At 48.9% G+C, this 12,071-nt stretch overlaps 4 protein-coding genes across 4 annotated transcripts; 3 read left to right on the plus strand and 1 right to left on the minus strand.

Annotated features, from left to right (window-relative positions):
* Positions 1 to 1,752: 1,752 nt before the first annotated feature.
* On the plus strand, positions 1,753 to 3,794 carry TRV_03780 (transcriptional regulator Medusa; the record flags this gene model as incomplete). The annotated part of the gene is made up of 2 exons (XM_003022047.1): positions 1,753 to 1,912; positions 1,969 to 3,794. Coding segments are annotated over 2 exons (1,986 nt in total), but the record flags the coding sequence as incomplete, so codon positions are not given.
* A 1,592-nt stretch (positions 3,795 to 5,386) lies between these two features.
* On the plus strand, positions 5,387 to 7,597 carry TRV_03781 (tryptophan synthase; the record flags this gene model as incomplete). The annotated part of the gene is made up of 3 exons (XM_003022048.1): positions 5,387 to 5,522; positions 5,579 to 5,894; positions 5,956 to 7,597. The coding sequence occupies 3 exons, from the start codon at positions 5,387 to 5,389 to the stop codon at positions 7,595 to 7,597; spliced, it is 2,094 nt and encodes a 697-aa protein (XP_003022094.1).
* Positions 7,598 to 7,951: 354 nt separating this feature from the next.
* TRV_03782 (uncharacterized protein) lies at positions 7,952 to 8,416 on the minus strand (the record flags this gene model as incomplete). The annotated part of the gene is made up of 1 exon (XM_003022049.1): positions 7,952 to 8,416. The coding sequence occupies one exon, from the start codon at positions 8,414 to 8,416 to the stop codon at positions 7,952 to 7,954; it is 465 nt and encodes a 154-aa protein (XP_003022095.1).
* Positions 8,417 to 10,310: 1,894 nt separating this feature from the next.
* On the plus strand, positions 10,311 to 11,826 carry TRV_03783 (uncharacterized protein; the record flags this gene model as incomplete). Its single annotated transcript, XM_003022050.1, has 5 exons — positions 10,311 to 10,445; positions 10,510 to 10,826; positions 10,889 to 11,163; positions 11,237 to 11,455; positions 11,516 to 11,826. The coding sequence occupies 5 exons, from the start codon at positions 10,311 to 10,313 to the stop codon at positions 11,824 to 11,826; spliced, it is 1,257 nt and encodes a 418-aa protein (XP_003022096.1).
* Positions 11,827 to 12,071: the final 245 nt, after the last annotated feature.

The raw sequence follows: 12,071 nt of genomic DNA on the forward strand, positions 1-12,071 counted from the left end.
TCCTCCTCTTCCTCTCCTCTCGTTCTTCTTCTTCTTCTACCTTCGCTTGCTATCCTCACGCTTCCATCGTTTTGATTCTCTCGTTTACACCGTCCTCGTCCTCACCATTCTCCTCGATATCAGCTGTCTAACACACTCGCTCTTCTCACGAAGTTACGCTCGCTAACCCGGTTGTCCTCGTCGTGTTGTTTTTGTCCCTTGTTTTCCGTGCCTTGCTACCAGCTATCTATCTACCTACCCATCCCTCCACCCGAAATCCGACATTACGGAAAAAAAAAAAAAGAAAAGAGAGAGAGAGAGAGAGAGAGACCGTTGCTCCTCTATTAGCTTCCCTTAATCAGTCTCATCGCCGTCGCTATCATTGTTCTGGGTCGTTTCGTCATTTATCCATATAATCTATCGTTAATATCCGTCGCAACCGAGAGCCGCACCTCTTCTCCATTTGGTCGCCTCCAAACGCTCGGCCTGGGAGCTATATCTTTTTTTATATATAATTGAAAGCGGAGGAAGCCTCACTCACGCTATCCGGACCAGAAACGCCGAGCCTAAACTCATCGGGTATCGGCAACCAGGCAGATATAATCTAGGCCATACCTCTCTGCCTGGTGTATATCACCACCACCTCGACCATTCTCATCACCAACAACACCAACATCACAGACATCGTCCTCCACCTTGCAGCTAGACGCAGGCTAGGATTCCAGCTGAATTCCGTAAAGGTATTCATATGAAGAGCAGGATCTTGACGGGCCAACCTCTTATCAAGGTATGTCGCTGTTACAGCTCACATATTTCCCTTTATATATAATCTCCTTTGTTTGACTCTTCCTGGTCTTACATTGTCATCTCTACATCATTTTACCGATGTCTTGATGATCCGAGACTAACTGAGTCAACAGGTATCCTGATTCTTCCGTGTGCAGCACTTGTCAATTTTATTGGAACGAACAGTGGCTTTCTAAGTCTCTTGCTTCTTTTCCTTTATTCTCTCGGTAGGTTTCTACTTGCTTGCTGCATCTACCCGATACCCTTATTTTTGCTTCTTCGTCATCTTCGCCTTGAAGATCATTTTCCATACTAACCATAAAACAGCTTAGTTATTGCTTGATTTTTTTCTTATTTTCACTTTTCTTTCACGGATCAACCCAAATTTCCTCAAGGACCCCGTTCGACAAACTCCTCAAAGGAACCCAAGATCAGACATCATCTGTTCGATCTCAACATTCGCCTTGTTCCGTGCAACCCTTCCCGTCTTAATTGACTGAACGAATTAGACCTACGAGCTTCAGTTCTAGTCTCAACATCTTCATTCGTTCACCTTTGATCCGAAGTAATCTTTTTTTCAATGATTTTTTAATTCTAAAAAATCACACCGTCACTCGTTTATAGTTCAAAGAACTACGTGCCTGACCAGATACGCAGTTCTTATTGATTTTGTGCCATTTGTTTTGAGATCTAGTCTCAGTCACTCGCTTTTAAACCAAACCGCGTTCCCGCTGCATACTCTGCAATACCGCCAATCTGGCTTACTCAAAGACTCACGGAGCTCCGGTATGTATCCCACCCCTGGCATCCCTCTTCTGGATATATCTGTGCATTTCCGGCCTGCTTGAGTCGTGTTTCTTCTCTTTCAATTGACTACCTCCTGGCCTCCCTGGTTTACACTTGCAGATTTCGGTTACCGGTCTGCCCGTGTTCCCCCTCTCATATTTACAGTTTGACTGACGTATATGCCCCTTCCTATTGTTACAGTTTGAGCTCCAGTCCCCTTTGATCTTCGACGAGTCTCTAGACTTCTCCGACCCAGAGGAGTCTCGATTCGTTGGGGCCTATTCGGACAATCTGCTGGCCAAACCTGGCAACCTCTTGTCCATGTCTGCTCTCGACAAGTCTCAGAAGATTGAGTTTTTAGGTGAGCCCCCTTCTCTCGTATCCATATTGTCTTCTCATAATGTTAATCATGTATAGACTCGGATGAAACTTCCAGTGCCTTGCGTGAAACATCTGCCTTACTCGCTTGCCCACCTGGATCCTACGGAACTTCCATGTACAACCCAATGTTGGATGGAAGCTTTATCTCGGACGACGACAGCGCTAACTACGTTCAGAACAGCGTGTATTCCGGGTCGCCGTTCGACATCCGTCGTTCGCCCAGCCTGGAATCTAACTGTAACCCAGTTCCTGAAGTGACTTCGTTCTCTCCTTCCACCGGATTCGAAGGCACCAAGCTCTCTATCTACGTTGAATCTTTCTACGACTTGCTCAACCCTCCCACTTGGAGTTTCTCTGTCCTTTTTGGATCCTGCCAGTGTGACTGCACCATCAGCCCCCTGCTAGTCGAGGAATCTAGATTCCAGTACGTGTTGACCGTCACCGCTCCCACATTCGTGTCCACGACTTGCGCTGGACTCTCTGTTCCTCTTCAAGTTGTTATCAACGATCAAGAGGCGTCGACTCAGCACTTTGCACGCATTGGATCGTTTACGTACGATCAAGAAGCAAGACAGATGTCTCCCCGCAAACGAAGAATGTCTTCAGCCTCCGATGGTAGCACTGCTGCCTCCACCCACTCTGCTTCTGCCAAGCAAATTCGAATCAATGATGGCGTTAAAGTTGAGCGCTTGTCAACATCTCCTTACTCGCCCTACCTTCCAACGCCTAGCTCGATGAGTGGCTACTCTGGGCAATACCAGCAGGTTCTTCCTCAGGGACAGTATGAACATCAAATTCAGATGAGAGCTACCGCTCCATCTCCCCTTGCGTCGTCTTGGAGCCCGTGTATCTCCAATGCTACCGCAGTATCATGCAGTCCTCCAATCTCCGTAACTCCCATTGGCCAGGAAATGGAGGTTAACCCTGGAAACCCAACCTTGGTCCGAACCTCAACCATTCAGCAGGCCCTTATTGGGGCTCCAAACCCCAATGCGCCATTCAACCCTTATGCAATGTACCCGAGCAAAGCCGTTCTGAAGCTCAACGGTGACCTTGATGCCATGGCCCTTGACTGGAAACCCGAAGAGTGCGAAGCCCAGCGCCGTCTGGTCCAATTCACTCGCCGCCAGGAAGGCAGTACCATCCATGCAGACTTTAAGCCAGTGTCGCCTTCTGAGCGTGCCCCCAACAGCATTTGCATCAGCTGTATCCAGTGGGCTGGCAAGAAGGAGTGCTATGTTACCAGTGTAGATACTATTTATCTGCTGGAGTCCCTCGTTGGTGTCCGTTTCACCGTGGAAGAAAAGAACCGTATTCGTCGCAACCTTGAAGGGTTCCGTCCAATGACTGTATCCAAGGCTAAGCCAGACAGCGAGGATTTCTTCAAGGTGATCATGGGCTTCCCAAACCCCAAGCCTCGCAACATTGAGAAGGATGTCAAGGTTTTCCCCTGGAAGATTCTTACTCATGCCCTCAAGAAAATTATCGGGAAGTATTCTGCCAGCTACTCTTCCACGGCAGCGGCGTTGCCAGCACCGCTTCGGTCAAACTATTCAGGTAGCCCTAACATGCCCAGCGCAAGTCATGTGGATGTTCGCTCTGGGTCCCCAGCCGGACATCAGCAGTCCGCCGGCGTTACCAACACGCTTCCATCTCACACTGCTCAACTTACCCCATCCAGCTACCTGTCCGTCATGGGTACCAATGCTGGATCTCACCCAAGCTTGACTGCTGCGTACAACTACTCCGGCCTACCTAGTCGACACATCCAGCCGTCTCCGGTCATTGTTCCCAGCCAGGCCTCATTCGACTTTAGTGCATATATTGGTCACAACCAGATGCCAGCGTACCAGAACTCTTAAATCCGGGAAATGAAACTCTCACCTCAGCAATTGAACCCGGTCAACTTTTATCCGTCGACTCCGCTTCTCCCCCTTTCCATTTCAGCTTACTCGTTTCTGTCTGCATAGCGAATTCTGCTTTGATTTCTCTCTTCCTATTACCGTTAATTCGCCTGTTTGCGTTCCCTGTTCAGCATTTCTCGAGAGTTTGGGTCCCGTCAGTCACTCCTTACATACCCCGATGCCATCAGTTATTGAGAGGTTGCCCTATTTTCTCTCTTTTCTCCGGCAACGGCAAAAGAGAGAGCGAAAGCAACTGTCTACGAATTTCCTTCCGTCACTCCTTTACGACCTTTATCAGAAACAAGCGTGGTGTTGGTTGCATATTGATCATCTTGATTGTTTTTCACCGGAAAAGAACAAGGACTCCGCTTATTAGCCTGAGTCCTCTAATACTTGTGCCACTACTACTTTCCTTACTGCGCCATGCGTCGGCGCCAAAAAAAATCCTCCTGGGTTATGCCTTTCCTTTACCCCTAATGACGCACTAATCCTAATACTGTCCTTCCCTCAAACCTCACCACAACCACCGCCATCGGTACAGCAATACCTCCTCGCTCCGCTCCGCTCCGCATTTCCCGGCCATCCTCACTCGTCTCACCATCTCTCCGACCTTCCTTGTTCAAATACCACTTGTACAGACGTGCTTGTTTCTGCCCAAGGCCGCATAACCACAGCACACAGCAGCATTTTTATCCGCATTTTTGCATGCATAAAAAAGACTTCGAGTTGGGCTGGTTTCACTCCTTTTAGCATTGATTGTTAATGCGCTTTTTTCTGCCTGCGTTGAATTGTTTTATTCCGCATGGGTTACACTCCTTTTCTATTGTTATAGGTTATAGACAGAGCATTTGCATCGGATATGGGTACGGGACTACAGAACTGCTTTCTGTGATTTTTGCCATTGTTTCCTCGTCTTCCTTCCTGTTATCTGTTCGTGATTTAAAAAAGGGAATTTGCGATTTGTTGTTTTTCTTGTCTTGATTTCTTGTTTTATCTGAGCTCGCTAGCAGAATTGTAATTTTGGATTTTTCTTGTTTGATCGTTTTAGTTTTAGCTATTTTGGACTCAACCTTGGGAAGTGAAAGGAATAAATATATCGGAGTCTATTTAAAATCTTCAACGTCCTGCTCGATTCAGCGCTGGTTTTGATATCAAACTCCACAACGTCCGCCTATTCTATAAATAAACGCAAGTTGGTCTGGTCTTTGCGTGGGGCGAAATCTTAATTCGGGCTTATCAGAAAATTGAGTCAGCGCAAAGACCAAAACTCCTCCCAGGCCACCATTCCCCCCTCGATTATTATTCCTCCCTCAAGACAAAGATCTCACGAATACGCAGCAGACACAGCCTATTGTTCCCTGCCCCTTGACCACTTGTCACTCGTATCAAAAGATCCCTGGGCAAGCGATTGCCCCACTGCAGCTCTCAACGCTGGTCTCGCCAGACCATACATATAGCTACCAGCATCTCCCTCAGCTGAGCCAAGCTGTCCCCAGGTATTTTCACCGGCAGTGACCTCGAACGACACAACATACACAACACCATTCACAATGGAGCAAATAAAGGAGACATTTCGGCGATGCAAGGAGGAGAAAAGATCTGCTCTCGTGGCGTACGTCACAGCGGGGTACCCCGAGGCCAGCGAGACAGTCGATATCATCCTTGCCATGGAAGATGGAGGTGCAGGTGGGTTCTTCCATGCTATCCACATGGTATTTTGATCGAACCCGGTGTCTAACTAGTGTTTGATGCAGACATTATCGAACTTGGAGTCCCATTCACAGACCCGATTGCCGATGGTCCTACCATCCAGCGCGCAAACACTCAGGCGCTTAAGAATGGAGTCACCGTCACTTCTGTGCTCGAGATGGTTAGAACTGCTAGGAGGAAGGGACTCAAGGCCCCTGTGATGATGATGGGATACTATAACCCCTTGCTACAGTATGGTGAAGAGAGAATGTTGAAGGATGCCAAAGCCGCAGGAGTCAACGGTTTTATCATGGTTGACTTGCCGCCAGAAGAAGCCGTTCGATTCAGAGATTTATGCAAAAAAGAAGGGTGAGTTGCTTTCCTCTGGTTCAATAATTGGTGATAGGTGCTGATGTGGCGTGCTTAAAAGGCTCTCTTATGTCCCGCTGATTGCGCCGGCTACTTCCGAGGCCCGTATGAAACTTCTCTGCGGAATTGCCGACTCCTTCATCTATGTCGTCTCTAGAATGGGCGTTACAGGTGCCACCGGAACATTGAGCTCTGGATTACCCGAACTTTTGAAGCGAGTGCACACATATTCCGGAAACGTCCCTGCTGCGCTGGGATTCGGCGTTAGCACCAGGGAGCACTTCCTAGAAGTCCAGGGTATCGCTGAGGGTGTTGTTATCGGTAGTCAGATGGTGACTGTCCTAGGCGACGCTGCTCCAGGAGAGCGTGCCCAGAAGATCCGCGAATACTGTTCGAGCATCACAGGTCGAACTGTCCAGCGCGGGCCTGTCCCCGAGGTAGCCGACGAGCCAGGCCTTGCAGACCAGCTCGAGGCTCTTAACACCACCAAGAACCCTGCAGCTATCCCTGCACAATTCGGCGAATTTGGAGGCCAGTTTGTTCCTGAGTCGTTGATGGATTGCCTCGCTGAGCTGGAGGCTGGATTCAACGAGGCCAAGAATGACCCCAAATTCTGGGAAGAGTACCGCTCTTACTACCCATACATGAGCCGTCCAAGTAGTCTTCATCTTGCCGAGCGCCTGACTGAACATGCTGGTGGAGCTAACATCTATCTCAAGCGAGAAGATCTTAACCACACAGGTAGTCACAAAATCAATAATGCCCTAGGCCAAGTCCTTCTTGCCCGTCGCCTTGGAAAGAAGAGAATCATTGCTGAAACTGGTGCCGGTCAGCATGGTGTCGCTACCGCCACTGTCTGCGCCAAATTCGGCATGGAGTGTGTCATTTACATGGGAGCAGAGGATGTTCGTCGCCAAGCTCTGAATGTATTCAGAATAAAACTCCTTGGAGCCTCCGTTATCCCCGTTGAGGCCGGGTCACGTACCCTCCGTGATGCGGTCAACGAAGCTTTGCGCGCTTGGGTCGTCCATCTCGACACAACGCACTATGTCATCGGCTCAGCCATCGGCGCTCATCCTTTCCCAACCATCGTCCGAACTTTCCAGTCAGTTATCGGAGAAGAAACCAAAGCCCAGATGAAAGAACTCACTGGCCGCCTGCCAGATGCTGTCGTTGCTTGTGTTGGCGGTGGAAGCAACGCAGTGGGCATGTTCTACCCCTTTTCCAATGATCCCAGCGTCAAACTCCTTGGCGTAGAAGCCGGCGGTGACGGAGTCGACACCGCGCGTCACTCAGCTACCCTTACAGGGGGCTCGAAGGGCGTGCTCCACGGCGTCCGAACATATGTCCTTCAAAACGAACACGGCCAGATCTCAGACACCCACTCCATTTCTGCCGGATTGGATTACCCCGGTGTTGGACCGGAGTTAAGTAACTGGAAGGATTCCGCCAGGGCCAAGTTCATCGCTGCCACTGACGCACAGGCTCTAATTGGATTCAAGACCATTTCGCAGCTGGAGGGTATCATTCCAGCCCTTGAGTCTTCGCATGCTGTTTACGGCGCAATTGAGCTGGCTAAGACAATGAAGAAGGGTGAGAACATCGTGCTCAATTTGAGTGGACGAGGCGACAAGGACGTGCAGAGTGTTGCTGATGCTCTTCCTGAACTTGGACCCAAAATTGGCTGGGATTTGAGATTCTAAAAGGCGGATAGACTAAGGACTTGGGATTTTATGATCGGTCGGTCAGATGATAGATGCCTTGACTTGGAATCACTTAGACAACAACTATTTTATATAAACTTGGAAAATAAAGCTTTCGGGGAAGTGAATTGGGTATATTAGATGATTTTCGTTTTCTATCAGAAGAGAAAAATGACAGTTAGTTGACAGACAAACAAAATTGAAATGATATAAGTTGTGCGCAGTGTGATTAATTGCGACTTGTTAGTTAATCCCGAACGCCAAATTCTTAGATATCCCATCCACACCAGAGCTCAGCTCAGGCTCCCATTTCCATTACCCAGACCCAACCACCCAATATCCATACACAGTGTATTACACCTTCGTCTCTTTTGGTTCGATAGGAGACGAATCGAGTTCGACAGGGGATGAAATTGGAGTCGAATCCAGTTCTCGAGCCCGGTTCACAGCAGCACTTTTATCAATCTTCGCTTCCTTGCTGTCCAGTTCATTGGCTTCCTTACTGTCTAGTTCACCTAAGACAACTGCTGCCTTTGGCCCACGAGGAGCAACACCCGCGGAATCCGGCATTTCTGAAATCCCGCTATCAGATGTATCCGGCTTTTCCCCTTGTGGCTCTGATGCCTTGCGACGCCTAAAGAAGTATGTGGCTCCAAGGAGGATCAGCAGCGCAAAGACAGCACATCCAGCTGCTACTCCACCGATTTGGGCGCCACTTAGACCTGTGTGGGCTGGCACTGGTACGCTTGAGGAGGTCGCGGAAGATGTGCTTGGTGAACTAGTCCGAGAGGTTGTAAAAGTTGAGGATGTCATAGACATTGATGAAGTACTAGGCATAGATGAAGTGGTGCTTGTACCATTATTCATATCGGCGAATTTGACACAGCAACTGATATCGTTTGGTCCTGGACATGGCCATGGCTAAGGACAAAGGTCAATTTATGATCCGCAAACAGCTCTTGGGCGTGCACCTACTTTACCAGTTCCAGAAAAAAACTTGCCATCCTCACACCCGTTGTTCCTCATACTTCTGCACACACCATGACCTTCACGTACATTGCAAATATGGACAAGACAGCACTAGGCAGTCATCTGGTTAGAGTTTAGTGAAGATACTGAGAGTCGAAAGGGTGAGCACCTCAATGTTATTTGTTCCGGGGTCACATATTCCAGCAGTAGACACACCCGGGCCTATCAGTCGTTGGATATTAGAACTGCATTTTCTGGACTTGTTTGTCGATGAAAGCACACGTACAATTTGCCTTCGGGGTACATTCCCCCACCCCTTCGTTGGTAGTGCATGTATTGTTGTTGTCTTGAGTTGACTGTCGCCATGCTAGGCGAGCGCGAGCCCCTGAGCTGAACAGCGGCATCCTGGCAGTTAATGCGAAGACTTCTTCAGCCTGAATATGGCTCTGCCCAGAGCCCGCGTTGGGCGTCGATTCTCCAGGTTATATATACTTTGGCAACAGAAGGGGGAGAAAAGAAGAAGACTCCAAGGTTGAACGACAGGAGTAGATCTCCTATCTTAAGTCTTCTCAATGACGAGGCAGCCATTCGTATTTATGATCACTGCGCTCCGCAACTGGCGGGCACCCTTTCCGTTTTGGTGTGTGGGCTGGCAATCAACAGGTTGTTTCACTGATGCAACATTGGCCCTGGGCCAATAAATCGAGCGTTCAGCCTGGCATGGAATCCAGTTGATTGGCGTTCGTATTTTAATCTTCGTTTTCCCGCCCTTTGGTGGTCGATCATCGGCTTGCTGAGCCTTGTTGCTGGAATACAACGCCAGAGCCGCAATCTAGCAGCCAAAAAGCCTTTCCAGCGGCCGCGCAGAACATCTCAGAGGAGCGACGGCTCCTCTCCGCCCTGACTTCAGCCCCATATTCCATCGCTTCGTCCTCATGTCTGCTGTTGACGCTGAAAGTTGACGTTGAAGTAAACAACAAGAAGCGCGGAAGCATATATATCACGTGATAATGACTAAGCAAAACAGAGTTCGGCCTGTGATTGGCGGGAAGGCGGGAGCTGGGAAACGTCCAAAGTTGACGTCGTTTCGACGATGTTGTTGGTGGTGGTAGAGACAACCCGCCTCGTCTCGACCGCTCGAAGCACACACACAACCTGCAACTTGGATATCATCTAGGGCCGTCTCGCTTTCTCACAGCCATGGCTCCAGGCATAGAAGACCGCCGGATGGCTTCCGTCCAGCCTCGGCTGAAGTACAACACCGTTGGTGGTGTCAACGGACCCCTGGTCATCCTCGACAACGTGAGCTCCCAGATACGCCCGCATCCCGATATGTTAGATGGCAGATATACTGATGATCCGGGCTGCAATACTCGTTATAGGTAAAATTCCCCAGATACAATGAGATTGTATCGCTTACGCTGCCCGACGGATCTGAACGGTCTGGTCAGGTGCTGGAAGCTAGAGGTAGGTGCAGCAGATCCTAAGGCGTCTATATAGCTAGAATGTATACTAACATGTTCGTCTACTACCAGGAAACAGAGCTGTCGTCCAGGTCAGCATATCGACTTCAGCCTTGATATATCACGGATGCTAATTTGATGTGGTTTTACAGGTGTTCGAGGGTACCACAGGCGTTGACGTCAAAAAGGTGTGGTGAACAGGCTTATATCGTGGCTCCTGTGCAGATCAAAGGTTGCTAACTTGATAAATAAAGACCAAAGTCGAGTTCTCCGGTCACAGCATGAAGCTAGGTGTCTCAGAAGACATGTTGGGCCGAGTGTTCGACGGATCCGGCCGCGCTATTGATAAGGGACCCAAGGTTCTCGCTGAGGAATACCTTGACATCAACGGCAGTCCTATCAATCCGTACTCACGAGTGAGTGTCTCCACGATTGTCTTTATGTGTCCACGGATCTTACGCTAAGCCGCTATTACTCTAGGTATATCCCGAAGAAATGATTTCCACCGGTATTTCTGCCATCGATACCATGAACTCTATCGCCCGTGGACAAAAAATCCCCATCTTTTCAGCTTCCGGTCTCCCTCACAATGAAATTGCTGCACAGATTTGTCGTCAGGCTGGCCTGGTAAAGAAGCCAACCAAGGATGTACACGATGGCCACGAGGACAACTTCTCCATCGTCTTCGCCGCTATGGGTGTGAACATGGAGACCAGTCGATTCTTCACCCGAGATTTCGAGGAAAACGGCAGTATGGAGCGTGTCACCCTCTTCCTTAACCTTGCCAATGACCCCACGTGAGTTTACTGTCCCTCCCAAGACTCCGGATGCTAGGGTGGAGCTAATGAAATGGATGCAGAATCGAGCGTATCATCACACCTCGTCTTGCACTTACCACCGCAGAGTACTACGCTTACCAGCTCGAGAAGCACGTCCTAGTTATCTTGACTGATCTGTCAGCCTACTGTGATGCCCTTCGTGAAGTTTCGGCAGCCAGAGAAGAAGTGCCCGGACGTCGTGGTTACCCCGGTTACATGTACACGGATTTGTCCACAATCTACGAGCGTGCTGGACGAGTTGAGGGACGAAATGGCTCTATCACCCAGATTCCAATTTTGACTATGCCTAACGATGGTATTTTTTATTATCCTATCTCTAGCTCGCTCCGTTCTTTCTGACTGAATATGGCGCTAACTTGGAACTTCAGATATCACTCACCCAATTCCTGATTTGACTGGCTATATCACCGAGGGTCAGATTTTCATTGACCGTCAGCTTGACAACAAGGGTATCTACCCACCAATTAACGTTCTTCCGTCCCTTTCTCGATTGATGAAGTCTGCCATTGGTGAGGGCCGAACCCGCAAAGACCATGGTGATGTGTCAAACCAGCTGTACGCCAAGTACGCCATTGGCCGTGATGCCGGTAAGCTCCCTTTCACAAATTGAAACTCTGAAGCTGCAGTATCTGACAATGAATGTATAGCCGCCATGAAGGCTGTCGTTGGCGAAGAAGCTCTGTCTTCTGAGGACAAACTATCCCTTGAATTCTTGGACAAGTTTGAGCGCACCTTTATTTCCCAATCTGCATATGAGTCCCGAACTATTGAAGAGTCTTTGGACCTTGCCTGGAACCTTCTCCGAATTTACCCCAAGGACCTCCTCAACCGTATCCCCAAGAAGGTTATTGACGAGTTCTACCAGCGTTCCAGCAAAGGTCGGGCCAGACCAACCAAGGATACCCGGGACACTGCTGAGCCCGCTGCTCGCGCCGATAACAACCTCATAGACGCGTGAAAAGCACAATCTTCATCTAGTTTGTGTATGAATCGAGAGGAAATGGGCTAGATTTTTTGTTACTAATTTATCATTTTTCTCGGTATTGTATCTAAGCATTCGATATTTATACGCTCACAGCAGTCATTCTCTATGGCAACAACGTTTCTTGGGATAATCAATTTCCTTCAATCATTACACCTGAGACGATCTATCGTCTCTTTGGCTAGATTAAAACTCATTAAGCGTGGCATATCTATGTCTTC

Source organism: Trichophyton verrucosum (genome assembly GCF_000151505.1).
Source record: "Trichophyton verrucosum HKI 0517 chromosome Unknown contig00307_1.f1.exp, whole genome shotgun sequence".
Taxonomy (NCBI): domain Eukaryota; kingdom Fungi; phylum Ascomycota; class Eurotiomycetes; order Onygenales; family Arthrodermataceae; genus Trichophyton; species Trichophyton verrucosum.